Raw genomic sequence first — 22,395 nt, forward strand, 5'->3', positions numbered from 1 at the left:
ACCTAATAGCTTAAAATTCATGCTGGGCATGTGTGTGTGGGTGCCCAGAATTTCTAGAGGATAATGGAGGAGAAATAACCTGGTGATTTCTCACTTTCCATCTCTCTGTCTCTTTTCATCTCTCCAGTAAGCACATGCAGGCAATGGAAAAAATTGCTCTTAAAAAAATATATGTGTTATCATCAACAGATAACTTATTTTTATGTCTGGTAAATGTTTCACCCACCCCACCTCCAGCTCTCTCAAAAAAAAAAAAAAGTGTTTTTGATAACCACAAATAAATTATAACGTACTAACAATATAGATAATACATGTAACATATCATTATAAAAACATGTTAAATTTAGAATTTTAATTTTTTATGAATAAAATATTGATTTTTATTTTAGATGCTCTTTTATTTTTCATTATCCTCATAGATCATTTGGCCTAATCCCTGAGACCCCAGTACCCTAAAGAGCCAATGCACAAAAGAAAGTCTGTGCCTTTAAAAAATGAAGATGTATACTGTAAATCTTGATTGGAAATATCCTTACAGAGGATTTATAGCTGAGAAGCTAGGGGAATCCAACAGGTTTGATTAGTCCCAGAAGGGTGGGGCTATCAAGAAATAAATAAAAAGATGCAGGAAAACAGGTAAAAGTGAATAGAACATGAAAGAGGAGTTGGTAAAGAACAGCTGGCTTTGCTCAAGAGTTGAGACTTGCAAAACCCAGATTGCTGGATGAAGCCAGTGGGGAGGATAGCAACTGGTGTTACATCCCCAGTAGAAGTTTCAGGAAAGAGTTACAAGCAGTGGCCCTATGCACCACTGCAATACAGCAACCAGGTTGTCACAGAGTAGGCCTTTAGTAAGCATTTGTTAAATGAATCGATGAACATACAGGACTTCTAAAAGTGGCTTGAAGTTCTGGCTCTGATAGTACTCATCAAATGATCTTGAGTCAATCCTATTCTAGCGCAGGTTCTTAATGTTCAAAGGTGTAATCTTAGGAGTTCAATTAGATCTCTCCATTTCTTTAACTTTCCAGTATTTGGTGACTATGTACTTAAGCCCAGAAGGAAGACAAATGCCTCTGAGCCTCCCAATAAACCATCCTTACATTCAAGTCAGACCCTTTTTGGAAAAATCTATAGGCACTTACCTAGAATCTGTGTTCTTCCCTACAGAGTGGTCTTCTTGGTTACCTGTTCTCTAACTTACAGTGACTTGAAAGTGGTCAGCTAGTCAAAGGGTAAAGATAATTTTGGAGTCCGGCCTATAGAAAGTAGCAAGCAGTAACTATGATAGCAAATGATAGGGAGGGCAAGGGGAACTCCTCTCAGATAAGATCCTTCCAAGTGTCCAGTTCTGAACTAGTGCTTTTAGGATATTGTCTTGTATTCTGAGTCCCATAAAGGGGAATGATAGTACCCCTTATTTTTTCAGTTAAGATTAGTGTTCAGTGGGGTTAACTAAGTCAATGGCCCTAAGTGGGAGAATTCATAGTACAGTACTAAATAGTACAATCTTTAGATCAGTGCTTCTTAATTCTGGCCATCATCTGGGGTCACCTAAAGAACTTTTAAAAAAGAAACTTTCCCTCTCACTGCTCTCTCTGTCTCTCCCCCTGGCGAGTTTGTGCACTCTATGGCAAAACCTCTAATAAATAAAGTTCATTGCCTTAACATAATGAATAAACGAAAAACAAACAAGCAAACAAAACCCACCAATACCCAGGCACTATCTCTAGATGTTCTGACCAAGTTCATCTGTGGTAGGGTCTGGACCTCAGCATGTTCTTAAAAGCTCCCGGTGATCTATCCTGCAGCCAGGATTGTGAACTGCTACGCTAACAGAACTGCTTTCTTTGGGAACTTAGCCACTTATTGGCTGCGTTGCTTTGCCCAAGTCACCTAATCCCTTAGAACCTCAGTTTCTTCAACTGTAAAATGAGGATGGATTTCAGAGATATTGTCAGGATTGTATGTATTATGCCCAAGATAGTACCTGCCATATGGGAACAATCTTTTCATAATCAAAATGAGTATACAGGATGAACAGGATCTTTGGCTCATGGTACCTACAGACAAAAAAAAAATTGAAACAGACACCAGAAGATAAGCAGATAGTATAGAAACTACTTTATTTAGGTAAGCAAAGAAGCAAAGTACACTTTTCTTTTTTTTTTTTTTTGCAAAGTACAAAGTACAGTCTTCAGAAGGGAGACTAGCACTGGGTTATTTGGATGGATTTCTTTTACGATGACCCTGGTTCCCTCTTCTGGTTCCCTCCTCTGGATGATCTCTTTCCTTTGTCATGGGGTGTCATCTTTGAATGACAGGAAGGGGCGTACAAACCTACACACTTCTGCACATGCATTTTTCCCAGAATGCATCTGGAGAGCCCACCAACCACAATGCTAATTTATGTTACGTGAGCAATGGTACATGCCAGTAGCGTAGTGCACATGTTCTGCCCAGAGGCAAGCAGGAGTTTGGCCTGGAGGTGGGTACAAGGCAGGCAGAGCTTTCATCCTGAGGTGAGAAGGGAGCTTTTACCCTCTTCTCTCAGGAATTGTTGACTACAGGTCAGAATGATCTGGGTCGGATTATGGATGTTGGACAGGACTATCTGCTCATGTTAAACTGCTACATAATATGAGGACCCAAAATCATTAAGAAGAATGTTTAATCATCATCATAAGAAAAAGATAAGAAAGTAGACTATAAATCACAGCATCACTGGGTTGCAAGATACTTGACATCACCTGTCCTTATCTATCTGCTTTGAGCATAATGAGGCTTAAGTTGATTAAATAGCACAGAGCTGGGTTTGGATTCATATTAGAGATATGTCTGTCCCCCAGATTGGTTAGAATGAGTAATACATTGTCACTTTATGTGGCAAGTTTTATTTGACCAGAAAATTCCTATGAATACACTAGTAGAGGACTTCAGAAAGTTTGTGGAAAAAAATGAAATGAAAGTATGAGCTTATTTTTGGTACAAAAAATTTTTGAAATTAATGCAGTTATCTAAATGTGTACTTTCCACAACCATTTTGAAGGCTCCGCATTTCCCATTCTGTACCTACCAGTGTTACATGGAGGAGGTATTTCTGAATTCATTTAGAAATATTAGATGTAGAGATTCAGGCTATCCTATCTTCCTCTCTCCTGTTCCAAAAAGTCAGAGGAAAAGTGAGATTCATCTGCCCTGGAGGTCATTGAGAGCTGATTTGTACCAGTAAATCAGATATTTCAGGTCAGCCCATTCTTGCTGACACTTTTAAAAAATCACTCCAAAAAAAAAAAAAAAAAAATCACTCCTTTCCCATTGGTCCAAATTTGTACACAGATTTTTTTTTCCTATAAAAATTATGTCTTCAGAAACAGTTTAGCACTAGTTGAAATGAGAGAACCTTGATGACTGTGAACAGAATGAGAAATGTTGCTAAAAGCAAATCAAGTGTACTCTGCCTTTTTGTAGGCAAAACCAGCAATTCATGAGTCAAATGAATATCAGCTTCAGCTACAATCAAGAGAGAAATTACCTGTGGGGAGAAAGGGTGGGTGGAAAAAAGGTGACAAAGAAAATGATCATAAGAACAGCAACATCCCACCTTATATGTGCATCACAATTTTAAATGTTAAGACTTCATTTCGCATTGATTAATTTCTCCCTCCTACAGAAGGCCCAGATTTTGAGAGTCTTGAGGGTTTTCATTCACTACCTGTGCAAAAATATACATAGGCTTGTCTGCAGTGTTGCACTATAAAAGAGTCCTTCTGAAAATAAACCATGAAATGTCTGCATACATTTTTGAATTTTTTATAACATTAAAATCAAAATGGGCTCCCTGGAGCATATCTTTAAACACTCTCCAGAATATGCATCTTGAAAACTGTAAGAAAGAAGTCTTATTGTAGGTATAATGGTACAGAATATTTGAAATTAAGACTTTCCTCAAAAAACTGCCCTGTACTGTTTCTATGACTACATTCTAAAGTATTTCACTTTGGTGGAAGGAAGACGAGAGTGTCATGTATATTTTCTGTAATCTTCTCAATAACTTCATCCATTTTACAGATAAGGAAATAGCCCAAGGTCACCCACCTAATAGATGGCCAACCAGGGATTTTAATTCATGTTAGTTTCATTCCAAAGCCTGAGTTCTTCCTACCGCACTGAAAAAGGAGCTAACTAGAAAATGATGAATGACCTACAGTGGTTTCTGTGGAGAACTTGGCTCAGGGACAGCCTATTTGGCATGTAATTAGTAATCCTTACCTGCCCATAAAATCTTTTTTCCTTTGTCTCTGGCAATAATAGCGTCTTCCAGACAGAGCAACCAAGGTGGAGTCAGCTGCTAAAGATCACACCCATAAAGATCACACCCAGTGGTCATCACTCTGACCACTGTTCTAAGGTTCAGGGCCTAGGATGTTAAGATCTGCTCCCCATGGGGCTGGCAGGTGGCATGGTGCTTAAGGGTGCTGGACTCCCACATGGCCAACCACAATTCAAGTCCTGGACCTACTGGCTTGCTTTCTCACTTTCCTTCTCTTCTCTTCTCTTCTCTTCTCTTCTCTTCTCTTCTCTTCTCTTCTCTTCTCCTCTCTTCTCTCTTCTCCTCTCTTCTCCTCTCTTCTCCTCTCTTCTCCTCTCTTCTCTTCTTCTCTCCTCTCCTCTCCTCTTCTCTCTCTCTCTCTCTCTCTCACTCACTCTCTCTCTCCCCTCTCTCTCTCTCTCTTTCTGTCCCTCTCATCAAATTTAAAAATAAATAAATAAAGGAAATAAAGTAATTCTTAAAGATTTGCTCCCCAATCTATGGGGAACCAAAACCTATCTCCCATATTTCCAATTACCACAGATGTCACTGGCTTAAAGAGCACAATCAACAGGTGTAAGAAGCCAAAATATTTGCTCTCACAAGACTTAAAAAAAGGGGGACGAGCAGTTAGCATAATGGCTATATCGCCAAACTTCCAGGTATTTGACCGCGGTTCAAGTCCTGGGCCTGGTGGCTTAAACTCATGCTGGGCATGTGAGCGTGTGTGCCTAATATCCCGAGAGGAGAGGAGAATGGAGAAGGGATTGCCGTGTGGCCATCCCCTCTGGGGCGGGGGGTGATTTCTCACTTTCTGTCTGTCTGTCTCTCTCTGTCTTTCTGGCGAGCATATGCGCCCAATAGCAAAAAAAAAAAACCTCTCAAAAAAAAAGACTTAAAAGAAGCATTTCTTTGTTTTTCTTTTTTTTTTTTTACTATTTTGATTTTATTTATTTACTTTTATAGTAAAATAACCATTTATAACATATAAACTTATGGAGTACAAAGTATGTTATAATTTATTAATACAATGTGAAATAATGAAATCAAGATAGTTAACATAGGGACCAGCAGTTAGCGTAATGTCTATGTCGCTGGACTCCCACGTAGTCGACCACGGTTCACGTCCTGGACCCGGTGGCATAAAACTCATGCGAGGCGCGTGTGCATGCATGCCCAAGATCCCGAGAGGAGTACAGATGAGAAGGGATTGCGGTGTGGCCATGCCCCCTGGGGGGTGATTTCTCGCTTTCTATCTCTCTGCCTCTGTCTGTCTGGCGAGCGCACGCCCCCTATAGCAAAAACCTCTTAAAGAAAAAAAAAAAAAGATAGTTAATATATTCGTCATCTCAAATAACATTTTGCAGTGGGAACATCTATAATTTTTCTCTTAGCAATTCAAAAATATACAATATTCCATTTTTTATATCTTTGCCAATTTTTATTTTTTATTTTCTTGTTTTATTTACACTTAACCACTGTACATCTTTGCAGCATACAAATAAATCTTCCCAACGTGAATATTCTATTAGTCCAGTCAAAGATATTACCATATATATCATCATCACCAGATAATTTTCTACTTTTGTGTCTGTTAAATGTTTTGCTTTTTTTCCCCTTAATTCCCTCTGTCCCACCTCTGTACTACCCACCCTCCCCCTACACTGTCTACAGAATCCATGGTTGCTCTCCATGCCTTCATACTTTCTAATCTTTCAGTTTTTGTCATAGAGCATAGGCATTCAGTATATATTAAGTGGGGACATACAATGCTTCTCTTTTACAGCGTGGCTTGCTTTGCTCTACTATTTTGTCCACTTTCTATCAAATGTCTGAGTCTCATTGTTTTTTATGGCTGAGTAGTAGTTCATTGTGTATATGTGCCGCACTTTCTCAATCCATTCATCTGTTGGACATTTGGGTTGATTATATATCTTAGCAATTGTGAATAATTACTTCAATAAATATGGATGCACAAGTGTTTTTTCAACTGAGTGTATTTCTATCCTGTGAGTAGACACCAGGAGCGGAATAGCTGGATCATCTCTTATCACACTGTTCTTGTTTAGTTGTCTGCCATTCCCACTAAATGATGTTTCTTACATGTGGGAACCCCATTTTATTATGCTTGTCATTATATTCCAAGTGCCTTGCTCAGTATCTGCTACATGAATCATACTTCAAAATAATGGATGGGTGAATAAATGAGTGAATGTGAAATTGTCCTATGTAATTTGATTGGAGAAGTGAGGGGGCTGCAGAAGGGGCAATAGGAATTGTTGAGTAGAATCTGGGATGTGTTGTGTTTGAGATATCATGAGATATCAAGAAAAAGTTTGAGAAATTCCTAAATATTTAAGCATAAGACTGAGGATAGAGATCTAGGCAGGAGTGAAAGATTCTAATGCAAGTATATTAGGGATTATTAGAGGTGAGAAGAGAACACTACTCCTATCAATTGCAGGTGGGGTGGGGGTTCCTAAGAAAAAACTGCAAAGACAACTATGAAAAGGCATATTAACATTACAGATGTATATTTCCTATACCCTCTATTGTATATGTATTCTAGACAAGCATATAAAAATGGCATATATAATTTTTAATTTTTTTTTGAGAGAGAGAGAGATTTTTGCTATAGGGCACATGTGCTCACAAAGAAACACAGAAAGAGAGAACATGAGAGATCACCTGCAAGGGGGCATGGCCACACCACAATTTCTTCTCCTCCATTCTCCTCTTGGGATCATGGGCATGCACACACACGCATCCAACATGAGTTTTAAGTCAACAGGTCCAGGACTCGAACTTCAGTCAACTACACTGGAGTCCAGCACCATAACCATTATGCCATCTGCTGGTCCCTCATTTTAAATGTTCTAATACTAACATTTAAAAAGTAACTTTATCTTTCCATATATGTTAAAAATATAATTTCAACATGGAAATATTTATTAATGAAATATTTTACATTCCTTTTTCTATACTGAGTCTTCACAATCCACTAAGTATTTTATACTTGCAGCCCATCTTAGTTTGACTGGCCACATTTTAAGTGCTCAACAGTCATATATGGCCAGTATCTACTATATTCAATAGTGCATGTCTTTAACAATAGAGTTGGTTATTAAGAGATGCCAAATACACAATAGAAACTACTACTGATGTTTATTCACCTGTAAATGATAAATACAAAGAGATAGTGAATATCTTACACATATAGCATCTCATATATACCTCCAAACAGTTTATAAAGGCAAATATAATTATACTGTGTTTGCTAGAGACAGAATTAAGTTTCAAAGAGGGTAGCTGATTTGCTCAAACCACACAATAGGGAATTATCTAGCTAGGATATAAAACTAGGTTGAAGTGCCTGTAAATCCTTTTCTCTATTAAAGCTTTTCAGGCTTTCAGTGAAAGAAAGTCACAACCTAATCAGAGATTATTCAAGTTTGGCACCAGCTAAAATACTTTTATTCTCATTTATTTTTACATGAGAGCATTGAAGCTAGGACGTGCAATGATCTGAGCTGAACCCCCCAAGTAGAGGAGATCCATGATTCTTTGAAATAGTGATTGAAGTAGGATATCTGTGACCACTTTATCCCTCAGAACTAATTAAAATCTTGGAGCTGAGGCTTCTTTGTATGTAAGATAGTAATGATAGTCTCTACCTACCCCATCTGCCTCAGAGTTTTTTGAAAATGGGGATCAAATAAGGTTGGAAAAACACTTTGTTTTAACAGGTTTTTATGATTTTCATTAATGGGAGTTGTTTCAGCCTGAAATCATGTTCCTGGATCAGAGAAGGATTTCTTCCTAGGCTATGAGAATTATATCCTAGGTATATAATTCCTTATTGTGGGGTTTGAGCAAATCAGCTAACCTCTTTGAAACTTAATTCCAGCTCTAGCAAATACAGTATAATTACATCTGCCTCCATAAACTGTTTGGAGGTATATATGAGGTGCTATATGTAAATGCTGGTATAGTAAGATAAAGCTCTAATAGAGCTGGTATAGCCCTGTCCAATGAGTTATACATCTAGGAGAATCCTCGAGAATATCTTATTTTGATTTTGGGTTTGCATGCACAAAACTCTGACAGTAAGGGGTTTTTCAGGAGAGAAATTTTTCAGTTAATGAATTATCTTTTTTTTTTTCCCCCCTCAGGGCCTGTCAGCAAACTGGTGGAATTACCGGCACTTCCAGCATCATGTAAAACCAAATATCTATCCCAAAGACCCAGACGTTGACATGGGCCCACTTTTTCTGCTTGGAGATTATCAACCTGTCAAGGTATATTTAGAAATGCTGAGCACCAGAGAACTGCTCCTGGAAATGTTTCCTGGAAAGGCTGAGACCAGCAGTTGGCATAATGGCTATGTCACTAGATTCCTATGTGGCCAACAGCGGTCCAAGTCCCAGACCCGGTGGCTTAAACTAATGCTGGGCATGTGTGTGTGCATACCCAAGATCCCAAGAGGAGAATGGAAGAGAAGGGATTGTGGTGTGGCCATCCCCCCTGGGGGGTGATTTCTCGCTTCTGTCTCTCTGTCTCTCTCTGTCTTTCCAGCTAGCGTACATGCCAAAAAAAAAACCCCTAAAAAAAAAAAAAAAAAAAAAGACTTAGAGCCTTGTCTTGGAGAAAACAAGCTGCAAGTTTTGCTTTACATAAGAGCTTCAGAACATCTCACCTTTTTAAGCCTAGAATATAGATTTGAAGAAGTCTGGGGTTGTAGGAATAGAAGAAGATTTGGAATCATGATTCATATCACTCTGCTTAAGCAATTCCTATGACAGGCAAGTCCCTTCCCAGTGCCTGTCACTACCAAGATAATGTGAGCCAGTGTTAGTGAAACTAGATGACTAAGGTTGGTGACAACCTTCCCAAGTTTAACAAGAATATGGAGAGACATCTACTCAGAAGACACAGGGTAGCATTCAATAACCAATAAACCACAAACACTTAAAATCTCCACTCATTCTAGCCCAGTTAGATGAGACTATGATGTGGGACCAGCAGATGGCATATGTTGCTGGACTCCCACCTATGCAGCAGCTTGAAACTCATGCTGGGTGCATGCATGTGCATGCCCCAAATCCGGAGAGAATGGAGGAGAAAGGACTGCAATATGGCCACCCCCCCCAGGGGGTGATTTCTTTTTTTCTGTCTCTCTGGAGAGCACACATGCCCTCTAGCAAAAACCTCTCTCTTTAAAAAAAATAAAAGAGAGAGAGAGAGACTATGATGTTATTTTTAATTCATGTTCAATTCATTTATGGAGAGGGTTGGTTTTTGGTTTTTTTTTTTTTTCGCTATAGGGTGCGTGCACTTGCCAGACAGAGAGAGACATAGAGACAGAAAGCGAGAAATCACCCCCCAGAGGGGATGGTCACACCGCAATCCCTTCTCCTCCATTCTCCTCTCGGGATCTTGGGCACGCACGCACACGCGTCTGGTGTGAGTTTCGAGCCACTGGCTCTGGGACACAAACCGCTGTCAACTACGTGGGAGTCCAGCGACATAGCCATTACGCTAACTGCTGGTTCCCTTGGTTCATTTATGCATGAGCCATGCAGTTCCAATTCCTTGTAAGACAGCTAGAGATTCCACCTCCAATTTGGACCTCTTCAGAATTTCTCACTCATTAATATTTTCTTAAACTTCAATTTAAAGTCATTATGTAAACAACTACTTAAATTTCCATGTTTTAGGGGACAGAGGAGATATAAGAATAATCAAAGGAAAGTAACTGTCCTCTAGGGAAATACTGAATCCTGAGTCAGATTCATAGGCAGGGGTTACTAGTACCTTCTAGGAAAAATTTAAGAGTTTTATAAAAATAAATGAATATAGCTTTTTAATTTTTTGCCTGGTTCTATCCAGTATATAAAACACAGATTTTGAAAGTTTATATATAATATCATTATGCCTTAGGGGAATAAAAAAGTCACCCACCATGTGCAATTCAGGATCAAAGTGCAAATGAGGAAAGATGGAACAGATAAAAGGGGAGATACTTACATCTAGTATCATATGACCATTCAATAAGTTGGATGAATAAATGGCATTAGAGCCTGAGTTTCAAGCTTAATTCTAAATATTGATTAAAGGAGATCCAGAAAAATTCATCTGAAATGTCCCTTTTCAGTCACTGTTCCACCTCACATAAGTATAAAACAATTTCAAAATGACTCTCATGGGAATAACAAAAGAACCTCAATCCCCATAACCCACCTGTTCAAGAGTTTCACACATTTAATTAAAGCAAAAAGATGCCAACATTTTTCCTCCTATCCCAATTCTGGTTTTTCTAGTGCCTAAGATTTGACAGGCAGTGAATAATAATAATAATAATCAGAAGGCTCATTCCATAGTGATTTTGAACACACTCACACAGACACACACACACACACTCACAAATGTCCTTGAGTGCGATGATCAGAAATATTGTCCCTTATTTTTATTTTATTCTCTCTTTATTCAGTATGGCAAGAAGAAAATCAAATACATCAACTACGAAAAGCAGCATCTGTACTTCTATATAGGTGAGACTCCTGGAGCTATATTTCTTACCATCCTATTTCCTTGAAGCAAGCACTTATCAAGATAGAAAGCAGCATTGTAATTCTCTCACAGAGACTTGCCCAGGTCTTCTTACTGAAAACATCAGCATGTCTTATTTCAGGCTCACAAGAGTGAAAATTTGAAAAGGAAAATGGAAAAATGAATAAGCATTTGCAACAGGCTTCTCATCACATTAGGTGTTGGGCAAGGAAGGAAGGTGAAATTCCAAGAGAAAGGGAAGACAGGTTGGCCATCATAGAACCGTACAGCAAGGACTCTTATCTTGAAAAAGACTAAGTACCCACCTCAAAAAAAAAAAATAAAAAAAAAAAAAAGGTATCTGGATAGGGAAGAGACATGGGGAAAAAATAATGCTGAAACATTTACAGTGTGATGCCAGAAAAAGTGGAGGGCCAGCAATAAAAGGCATCTATAGAACTTCAGTGTTAAAGGAAACCGGCTTTTCCCACGACCTACATAGAGTTGATATGTGATTCAGATATATATATCTGAATGTGGGCATGTGAACTGGGATGAAAGAAAATAAGGGCAGCTCAGCAATTCTGATACCAATAAAAAAAAAACATCATAAGTAAAGGGCCTTTTCTCTTAACGCAAATCAAATTCATGGCAGCTCATTAAGTGAGTTTTCAAGAGACCCCCCCCCCAAAATCTGCCAATCTAAAACACATGTTTGAATGATAAACTATTATCGAGGAAAGAACTGAAAATTTTCTGTAGACCAGTGATTCTTAATCAAGGACAATTTTGCACTCTGAGGTACATTTGACCTTATTTAGGGACATGTTTGATTATAATGGAGGGAGAAGGGTGATACTGACATCCAGTGAGTAAAGAAGAGGGATGCTGTGAAATATTCTGCAGTGGACAGGGTAGCCTCTCTTAACAAATAATTGCCTTGCTCAAAATGCCAGTGGTTCTGGGGTTGAGAAACACGGTTGCAAATTATCTGATTTGCCCAAGTGTAGAGCCACTAGTAGTCACCTGCACTAGGGCTGAAAAAGGGGGCTAGTGGGTGAATTTCTAAAATGTAGGACCAATGATCAATGCTGCCACCTCCACCACTGCACTCAGCCTCCCCCACTCCACATTTGTCACCCACTTCTCTTTCATGACTAAAGAGAAATGAGGACATCAGCACCCCATTTTGAAAGGCAGATGACCCTTAGCCTAGCTAGATGTAGAGTTGCACAAGAAAAAGTCTTTGGAGTTTCTTTTCTGAACTTTCTTGAGAAATTTGTCTTTACCCCCCCTTGTCCACAGTGGTGCAATATAACCTTACTTTATGAGAAATCAATGCATCAATGAGAGGCAGGAATTCTACAGAATGACCATCTCACAAATCGCACTGCCCCCAAGAACTATTTCATTGTGTTCTTTTCTTTTAAATGACAGCTTAGCACCTCAGGTACAAATGAGTCATGCTGAGACTGTCAAAGAAAAAGAGAGCTGGACATTTGTTAAAGGTGACAGGATAGATATTTTTCAGCTACTTCAATAAGGAAGAGGAACTTCAATATGAAAGCAAAGTACTGAAAGACATTGTGGGGTTTGGGAAGGAGTAGGGGAGTTGGTCAGTGTTAGGTCAGACCACCTGTGTCTGCTAACTGGTGTCTACTTAGTCAAGCTCCTACCTTCCTCCAGAGACTGGGAGGCCGAGACCCAATCCTTCTTGATCATTTCAGAGAGATGGCTTTTGGATCCTTAGAAAAAACATTTCTGGGTTATAGAAGATAAACCTAAAGAAAGAGGACAAAGATTTGACACTGTATGTTTTCTAAAGTAAATACTGCAAGAAAAGGAATATAGGTGTCTATAGTCAGCATTTGACTTGAACAAATAGCCTTAAGTTTCTCAGGCAGTAACTTTAAGGGAGCTGGGGTCTTCCTAGAACCATGGCCTTGAGCTGCTAAAAAATTATGCTAGTGTTTGTTCACATTTCTTAATGTAGGAAGTGGATAAAATTGTTTGTGCTGAGTGGTTGTAGTCCTCATAGGCCAAGGTTGAGGCCTCACTGAGAAGACAGTTCAAAAGACCCTAACTAAAGTTTGGTCAAGGGGAGTATTTGTCACAAGCCAAAGAGTTTCCATAAAACTCCTTTATGTTCTAGGAAGCCTCTCCTGCCTGGGGAGAAGTAGCTGAATAACTCTTACCAAGAAATGAGTATATCTTATTTCTGTAACCCCAACATAATAGAACAGGGGAAACAGAAATACGCCAAGGACCCTGAAAAAACTTGAAAGTTCGAGGCAGGAAATGTACAGGGATGCCTCTACCAAAAATGATTCTGATCTTCAAAGCTACACTACCATCTTCAAGGAAGATTGAACCTGGAATCACCAGGCAAATTCTTAGTACAGCCTGGTAGACATGGCAAGTCCAAGGGAGTCCTGAACAGGGGTATAGATCTGCACTGTGTGTTGTTTCTCAGAGTATGCATTCTGAGACTGGTATGTTAGAGAGAGAGGCGCATACTGATGTCCATGGGGTAACATTATGCTTATTTATTCAGTCTTCGTTTGCTGTGTTTCAGTTGGGCTCCCGCTGCTCATGCCTGTATATTTCAACCTACAATCCATGAAAATAATGTACTTTCATAGATATTGGGAGGTAAGTAACTTGGGTCATTTGCTGAAACTACACCAGGTACAAGGGAAATGAAAATGTTTGTTCCCCTCCAGATGTAGCTTCCTTGAGTAACAGGGCATGAGATTTAGCCAGTACATGAAAAGGCCCTTGCCCAGTGTAAAGGAGATAAAATTATGTTCAGGGCATCTAACTTTAATGTGTTTCTCTTTGCAGGACATTTTCTGGGTCAGCAGCTTTTACATCCGCTATTTCATCACATTTGGCCCTTTCTATGGAATCTTTGGAACACTGTTGCTCATGTATTTTGTCAAGTAAGAATCTTTCTCATTCCCCTAATCCATTCAGCACTCCTATCTTCTATATCACAGTTGTTTATGAGTAGCAAAAGATTATGACACTATGTCTCATTCCCTGGAACTGAGCTGTTTTCAAGCATATGTGAAAAGAAAAAATAGTTAAAATACTTAGACTAATTCCTGGTGAGAAAAATTTGCCTAATCTCCATTTTTTCCCCCACTTGCGTAGTTCCCAATCGAAGCATTTTAGCTGATCATCAGATCCTTTAAAATGGTGAACTAGTTGGACATAAAAACCCCTAAACATAATGACAGGACAAGAATATTTTACTGAGTGAATGAATGAGTGAATGAGAGAAAGGTACCCTTGGCAGGATTTCACACATCATGATCCTCCCTGCAAACTTCCAGTCAGTCAGAATCCCAGGCACACTAAGCATGCTCAGGTTGATCCAGGATCCAAACCCAGGACCTTTCATGGTTTCAGTATTGCACAGTGGTGCCCTATTACCTATGCCACTACATCTGAGTCAACAACTTTTTAGAGAGGAGGGGGAGATATTTACTATATGGCAGGTGTACTGACTGCAGAGACAGAGAGACAGAAAATGAGAAATCACCTGCCCCCCCGCCCCAGGAGGGATGGCCATACTGCAATCCCTTCTCCTCCTTTCTCCTTTTGGGATTTTGGTCACACATGTACATGCATTTGGCATGAGTTTCAAGCCACTGGGTCCAGGACTTGAACTGTGGTTGACCATGTGGGAGTCCAGTGATGTAACCATGACAACATCTGCTGGTCCCACCAACAATTTTTTAAAATTCTTTTATAATTTTACATTTCTTCAAAACTAAAATGAATAACACTCTCCAAAGTATTCATCCTTCATTCTGTTGCATTATTATTTTAAATCCTAAATAATTATTAAGACAATAATAGCTACACTGCATCCGGTATTTTGTTAAAGGCTTTACATGCACGATCTTATTTGATGTAATCCTCACACAGCCCTGCCATGAAGGTAGTATCATTCTTCTACTAAGGAAACTAAAGTTCAAAGAATTAAACTGCTTCCCCAAAGGTATAGAGCAAATAAGGACCAAGGGAAGTGCCAAAACAAAACTTGGACTCAGCTCTATCTGATAACAAAGCCCAGGCACTTTGCATATGCCCTTAGTTCCTGTGGTATTTTTGATCCTTAAGCCTGAGCTACAGAAAACTTTCGAGACACCGTACATTTTTACGGTGAGGCAGATCATGTGGCAGAATAGTAGATGCGTCATCTCTTGAGGAAAATGAATGACCATCATTTTACTGGAACTTTTGAGTTCCTTTTCTACCCTCCAAGGCTCGCCAACTTTTCCGGGAATTATGCAAGGCCAGTGATTGCAACTGCAACGCCAGAAAGAGTCATCACTTCCTCCTTTTATTCTATGAAAGGTTCCTTGAAAGTCCCTGGATTGTATATGTGACCCAGATGAGCCACATACCAATGAAAATGAGCAAAGAGGAGAACCGGGACTGGCTCAGCACTCAGGTACTGGTGAAGCTCCTGAGGGAGAACCGTCAAACCAAACTGATTCAGAATCTGCTCACCTCAAATAACATCACACCCATGTGCTTTGCATGTATCTACATCAGGCAGGCGCTATGATTAGTCCCAGTTTACAGATAATAAAGTTGAGACACAAAGATGTTCATTATAAGGTCGCACTACTGGTATGTGGTAGAGGCAGGTTTTAAACCTAGGCAGTTTGATTATTGAGCCTTTGCTCTAAACCAGCTACACTCCAGAGCTAAATCTTGTCCACTGCCTGTTTTTATGAAGCTTTCTTGGAATGAAGACATGCTTGTTCATTTATGTAACATCCTTGACTGCATCCATGCTACAGCAGCAGATTTGAATAGCCGTAAGAGAAGTAAAATACTGTCTGGCACTTTTTAGGAAAAGTTTGCTGATCCTTATACGTGATTGATTTTCAGGTGAATTTGAGACTCATAAAATTACCCTCAAAATCATCTTACTCATATAGATAGAATATCCCAGGAAGGAGACATGGCATGCTCTTCAAGCATGCCATAAATGCTTCACAAAATTGTGAGCAGTACAGAACACCCCTGCCTCCTAAGCCAGGGTCCCTTCTACTGGCCAAGCTGTGATTAACAAGGGAATTCAGTCATTATCTTGTTTCTTCTCCAAGCTCAGACTCAAATTCAGTGAACCCTCTCTGGAGCATAGAGGAGTGGTTCTGAAAATTTTTGGTCACAGAGGCCAGCAGGTGGTGTGGTGATTATGGCATTGAACTGCCACATGACTGACATGGTTCAAGTTCCAGACCTGGCAGCTTGATTTCTCACTTTCTCTTTCTCTCTCATCAAATTAAAGAAAAATAATAATAATAAATAAAATAGAACAAAAAAAATTTTGGTCACAGAGCCACTTTTTTTTAATCTTTCAGTTTCCATTTATTTATGTATTTAATTATTGGCTAGGTTGAATGCTTTTCATATATTGATTGGCTCTTTGTATTTCTCTTTCTGTGAATTGCTGACCAATGCCCTTAGTGCATTATTCTACAGTCTCTACCATAATTCTACAGTCTCACTCCCACCCTAGTCTTCCATATATAAGGACCAATAGTGACCTACCCCTCAGATTTTACATACTCTTCTATATCTATTGCTTTATATGTGCTTTACCACAAAATGTCTTGTTGCCTTTTATAATTAATTCATTTTATTTGAGATTTCATCATTGTACATCTTTACAGCATACAATATGGTTTTTCAAAACATACATGCATTAAAAAAACATGCATGCATTCTATGTCAATCAATTCAAGGATATTACCATATATATCATACTCAGCAGATAACTTTACATTCTTACATCTGTTGAATGTCTTTTTACTGAGCCTCTCCCTCCGTCCCCCAGCACACACCACTGCCGATATAGTCCCTGGTATCTACACTTGCCATCCCTGCTAGTATAGCTTCTGCTCTTTCAGTTTGTGTTATGAAGTGCAGACATGGTAAGCTCCCAGAATTGGGATAGGATATATATATATATATACACACATATATACACACACACACATATACATATATACATATATATGTGTATATATACATATATATTTATAGCCCATAATTTCTTACCCCAAAAATATATTTAATAAACATTTATTGAATGATTAACTGAATAAAAGAGTAAGTAAGCATTTTCTTTGTTTGACATGGGGGCCCATTTATATCTAATGGAAGTTTTTCTTTTGCAGGTCTTGGCCACCTGTAATATTGAGCAATCCTTTTTCAACGACTGGTTCACTGGGCACCTGAACTTCCAAATAGAGCACCAGTGAGTAATAGAAGCAGTCCATGATAGGGGGGAGTGCAGTCACTTATAACAACACAAAATTCAACCTCTAAACTCTGGATGTCAGAGGAGAGAAAAGGCTTTCTATTAGTGTCAGTGGTTAGGAGAGAAAGGAAGATGTAATAACTGTGAGTAAGTGGAGTAGAATCTTAGAAAAGAACCAATGACTAAGTCTCCAGATACCTACAGGCTTGGGAATTGGTGTTTGTATTATGTCTATTTGGTTTATAGATGAAACCTAAAAAAAAAAAAAAAAAAAAAAATCCTCTTGGATAACTTAGTTGTGTTAAAATTTAATTATGATTTAATTTAAATATCTATCTCTTCAGCGCTAGTTACAAAGCAACCAACAATGCAATCCTGTCCATGTTGCAATGTTCAGATGGTATCTGTTAATGCTTACCAATGGGTCAGTTAGGAGGACATGAAATAAAGAAGAAAAGTAATACTTGAAAAGTTCATCTTTCCAGAATATTCAGAAGAGAGACTTCCCATCTTTATCTAAGCCATAACTGGGATACTCAAAGGAAAGAGACTGTATATGTATTTATAGGACTTTTCATACTATTTTTCTCATTTTATCCTTAAAAACCTCAATAAAACAAAAAAAAAAATGGATGTTTGTTTATATTTGTCAAAGAGAGAGTTAAAAACCAAGGTCACCTGGTGGATTAAAGGAAAGCTTTAAACGAGATCCATATCACCTCATTTCTTATTCTTATGCTGGGACTTTCCCCCCACACATCTTAACTAGAAGTTATTGAATAGTCATCTCTTCTATCCAAAAGTCAGATGGATAGAAACAAAAGACAGAGGAGAGAGAGAGATGTAGAAGCAAAGTCAGATGTGGAGTGAGGAGTACCTCCAGCTCTCCTGGGTCTTCTAAAATGATAGACATCCCACGGCTTCATTTAACCTGGTCCAAAATAAACATATTTGTTGATGCTAATGTGTATTCTATTAGCATTTCCCAAATATTTGTCACCTACATGGCTCACGGAAGTATTAAGAAATAATACTTGGTAAGAGTGTTCAAATGTCCCAGAAGTGTTGTGCAAAGTCAAGGTGAGGTCTGCATGGCTGATGTAATTCATTTTGATAACAGAAGAGGGAAAACACCTCTGAATTTCCCTTTATACCTAAGTCTTCTCTCTCCCCTCTGCTTCCCTAGTCTATTCCCAACTATGCCACGCCATAATTATCACAAAGTGGCACCCTTGGTGAAGTCACTGTGTGCCAAGCACGGACTACAGTATGTGAATAAGCCCATGTTGAAGGCATTTGGAGATATCGTCAGGTAATAACATAATTTTTCTCAGCTCACAACTCTTTCTCCTTCATTTCTACTGCCCAGACTAGCATTTACTGATTTGTGAATCATTAATCCCACAACCATTTATTAAGGGACACCAGTGTACCCAGTATCTAAAGCAAATTCCTAGAAATATTTTCATTTTCATTTCAAATTTGCATAGACATAAGACTCTACAAGAAGCAGTATCAACAACAATAATGATAGTACTACTACTTATCATATACACATTGCCGCCAGTATTCCTCAGTGAAAATGCCTTGTAGCTTTCTAAATTTCAAACTTCAGGAAGCAAATACATATATTGTGCTTGTATTCCCCCAGAGAGCTTCCTAAACACTTTAGAACTTAGCTGGTGGGAGAGATCACATCATCTGATTCTACATTGCAAACTTAGATGCCTACAATTTCCTGCAGGACCTGAATGGGTGAACCAGGCTGGGGTGACTGAGTGAGAGTAATGAGGTACACAGCAACTAAAAATCCATACCCATCTTTAAGCACTCACATTTCATTTCCTAGATAACATGGCGCCAGCCTAATTAATAGCCAGTAGTCTGGGTTTAATAACTTGCTCTTTCTTTTAGTACTAAGAAAAAAAGAAAAGTATCTTGAATAAAGCCTTGTCTAATGTCTGACTATTGTTCCCCCTTTAGACTCTCCACTGCCCCCTCTTCCCTCTCTACCCTCTAGATATCTGAACCCTCAGTTGATACAAAATTCTATGCTTTGGGCCATCTCATTCCTTTGCCACTTTTTCTTATGCCTAAAATGTTCTTCTAAACCACCACCTTCCCTGACAGCCTTGCACAATTCCCATTTACTCTCCAAGGCTCATCTCAAATGTGTTTATTTCATGTCAGTCTTTACTGACCTCCAAGTCTAAATCGATAGCATACTTTTATCTTGCAGTACCCCATTCCCTTCATTTGTAGCCTTTATCACAATCATGATTAAATAGCATCTGAGATAATAAACGATTTAATACATGTTTCCCAAGCTATACTAGGAACTCCTTACAGAAGGACTTATATCTGTCCTGTCTTGCTATATGCCCAGACCCTAGAAAATTCTTCCACATTATAGAATAGGATTGGTACATGGATATAGGATGGATTTGTACATGGATATATCTATATAGAAAAGAACCCCAAAAAATTCCATCTCCTCCACAAAGTGAAGTTACCTGCTAAAAATGCCTTAGTATATTTGATTCCTTTATAATGGGTAACAGAAACAAGTATTCATCAAATATAGCTGGAAATAACATTACCCTGAACCAGGCAGGGAGGTAAATATTCCATGGAGGAGCTTCTTTTACATTAGAGTCTCACCTCCTAATGCTTTTATTTACTCCTCCCACAGGGCCTTGAAGAAATCTGCAGCCCTCTGGATGGATGCTTACTATGAAACATGATGCATAATGTCAGCCTGAATGCACAATGTAAATGCATCTCTGAAGGGAGTTGGTGCATATGCAAGAGTTCTTCCCCAATTAGCATCATTTGCACGCCTGAGTGTGCTAGACATGTGAACCCCAAAGATAGCTCCTTTCTTGAAGTTCTACAAATAAGAAGAAGCCATTAAATACAAGATGACTTTGGCTAGGGTGACAAAAGGAAAATGAAAGCTCAATGTGTTTCATCAGGATCTTGAATTTAGTTCTACCAAAAGACCTTAGTTGAATCATCTCAATCAGGGACACACATACAGGAATCAGTTAAAAATTTTATGCGTCAAGTGAACACAGGAAGAAGTTGACCAAAGTAGAGACATCTGATGGAGTACTTTGGGAAACAGTGCAATTGCTTATGAAAGAGAATCATATATTTAAGAACTGTTGTGCTATGAAAGCATAAAAATTTTGCTTATTTCTTTTGAAATGCATAGACTTCTCTTTAAAAATTGAGTATGATTAACATTAAAATGTATGGGACACAGAAATGGATTATTATGTGTTGATGATCATGTGTATAGTATCCTCGACTGAACTGGTGTGAAGTGTATTCAAGCTGGAAAATCCACTTTACAAACTAAGTGATATATCATGATTGAATGTATAAAACAAATTAAAATAAGTTTCTAAGAAAATGTCTAAAAATATTTAACATTCATTTCTCATTTTCACTATTGTACCTGCATATGTGCAACTAGTGTATATATATCATTGTGTTTCCAAGTGGAAAAATGAGTTTCTCTAAAATCTTTGACAGGAACTTCCCACACCCAATAGCTTCTGATGAAACAGGTTACCCCTCTCTGGGCAAACATACTACCTCAAACTCATTCCACCCTCATTGTCAAAACTAGCCCACTTTGTAGTTCTCCAGAGTTGGTTACTGTACAAGTCTAAAGAAACCTGGGAAATTAAGACAGATTATGTACAGGTAATATGTGAAATCAGTCCAAAAAAAGTTCTAGGTCATCTATATTTAAAGAAATATTGTGTTTGAAGAATAGATTGTCCCTTGAGTATAAAATCTGGTTGGCTGCCAACTCCCTTACCCGCCACAGCAGAAATAATTAATTCTTATCCTTACTGGGTCACACTAACAAAATGGAAAAAAAAAAAAAAAGCTTTGTTTTTATGTCAACCTCAGCTTATATCAGGGTATTTTTCCAGTGTGACTCCAAATTAAGCATGGCTTAGGAAAAGAGAGTTTTTTCCTCTTGCAAGAGAGTTTCAGTGTTGGAAGGTTAAGTGGACATTTAGTCTAGGGTCTATTTGCTAAGTTATTCAGGGGGTGGGAGGGACTTAAAGCTGAACCTTAGCTGCAGAGAGAGAAACTATAATAGCATGAACTTCCTTCCCCAGCTCCAAACATATCAGCTTTATTTGTTAATATGTTGTCTGAAATTCTCTGTAAGCTTTCATTCCCATATTCCAAATTCTGAAAAATACTCTTTGGGTTTGTTTGTACTTTAATTAAACCTCTGGTGAACAGCAACACATTAAATCACTCACACTCTTGGGGAGTTATCCATGAGCAAAGTAAAACTGGTTGTCTGAGAGGAAGAGGCACTGAAATGATGATAATATTAAATAGGAAAATTGACCAGGGATAAAAATGAGGAAAAGCTATATAGACTTTGTTTTTTCTTTATAATAGATGTGGCAAGAGCCCATCTTCTTCCTGTTGGTGGATTGATAGATGACTTCTTCACCCAAATTCATAGTTACTCATGAGAGTGGAGTACAGTGGTTAGTTTTCTGTCTCACCTGATCAAATGCCCAGAGATTCTCCAGCACTGTTTTTTGCCCTGATTACCAGCAATCAGACCCTTCCCTGTACAAATTTACTACCTTAAAGTCATTTCCCACCCAGTGTCAAAACTAGCCCACTTTTGTAGTTTTTCAGAGGTAGTTACCATACAATTTTTTTTTTTGAGAGGTTTTCGCTATAGGGCGCGTGCACTTGCCAGACAGAGAAAGACAGACAGAGAGACAGAAAGCAAGAAATTACCTCCCAGGGGGGATGGTCACGCCGCAATCCCTTCTCCTCCATTCTCCTCTCGGGATGTTGGGCATGCACACACACGCACCCAGCGTGAGTTTTAAGCCACCAGGTCCGGGACACAAACCGCGGTCGATTACATGGGAGTCCAGCGACATAGCCATTATGCTAACTGCTGGTCCAGTTACCATACAATTTTAAAGAACCCTGGGAAGTTTAGACAGATTATGTAGGAGCAGAATGTGAAATCAGTCCTAAAAAGGTACTAGGTTATCTGGTACTGAGATAGAATTTAGACCTTTCGACTCCACTTAACAGGTAGAAGGGAAAGGACCCCAAAGAGAAGTCTCTGTGGGGATCAGCAGATAGCATAATGGCTACGTCACTGGATTCTCATGTAGTCAACCATGGTTCAAGTCCCAGACCCAGTGGCTTAAACTCATGCTGGGCACGGGTGTGCGTG

At 38.8% G+C, this 22,395-nt stretch overlaps 1 protein-coding gene across 1 annotated transcript in view; it reads left to right on the forward strand.

Annotated features, from left to right (window-relative positions):
* LOC102480779 (fatty acid desaturase 2-like protein FADS2P1) overlaps positions 1-20,317 on the forward strand; it is a 36,600-nt gene extending 16,283 nt beyond the window's left edge. The window contains exons 5-12 of the mRNA XM_006160797.2: positions 8,485-8,610; positions 10,803-10,863; positions 13,437-13,513; positions 13,706-13,803; positions 15,230-15,326; positions 17,068-17,147; positions 18,337-18,462; positions 19,843-20,317. Coding sequence (XP_006160859.1) covers positions 8,485-8,610; positions 10,803-10,863; positions 13,437-13,513; positions 13,706-13,803; positions 15,230-15,326; positions 17,068-17,147; positions 18,337-18,462; positions 19,843-19,894 — 717 coding nt within the window. The 3' untranslated portion in view covers positions 19,895-20,317. The remainder of the gene's footprint in view (positions 1-8,484; positions 8,611-10,802; positions 10,864-13,436; positions 13,514-13,705; positions 13,804-15,229; positions 15,327-17,067; positions 17,148-18,336; positions 18,463-19,842) is intronic.
* The last annotated feature ends 2,078 nt before the right edge of the window (positions 20,318-22,395 follow it).

Source organism: Tupaia chinensis, unplaced genomic scaffold (assembly GCF_000334495.1).
Source record: "Tupaia chinensis unplaced genomic scaffold, TupChi_1.0 Scaffold000709_1, whole genome shotgun sequence".
Taxonomy (NCBI): domain Eukaryota; kingdom Metazoa; phylum Chordata; class Mammalia; order Scandentia; family Tupaiidae; genus Tupaia; species Tupaia belangeri.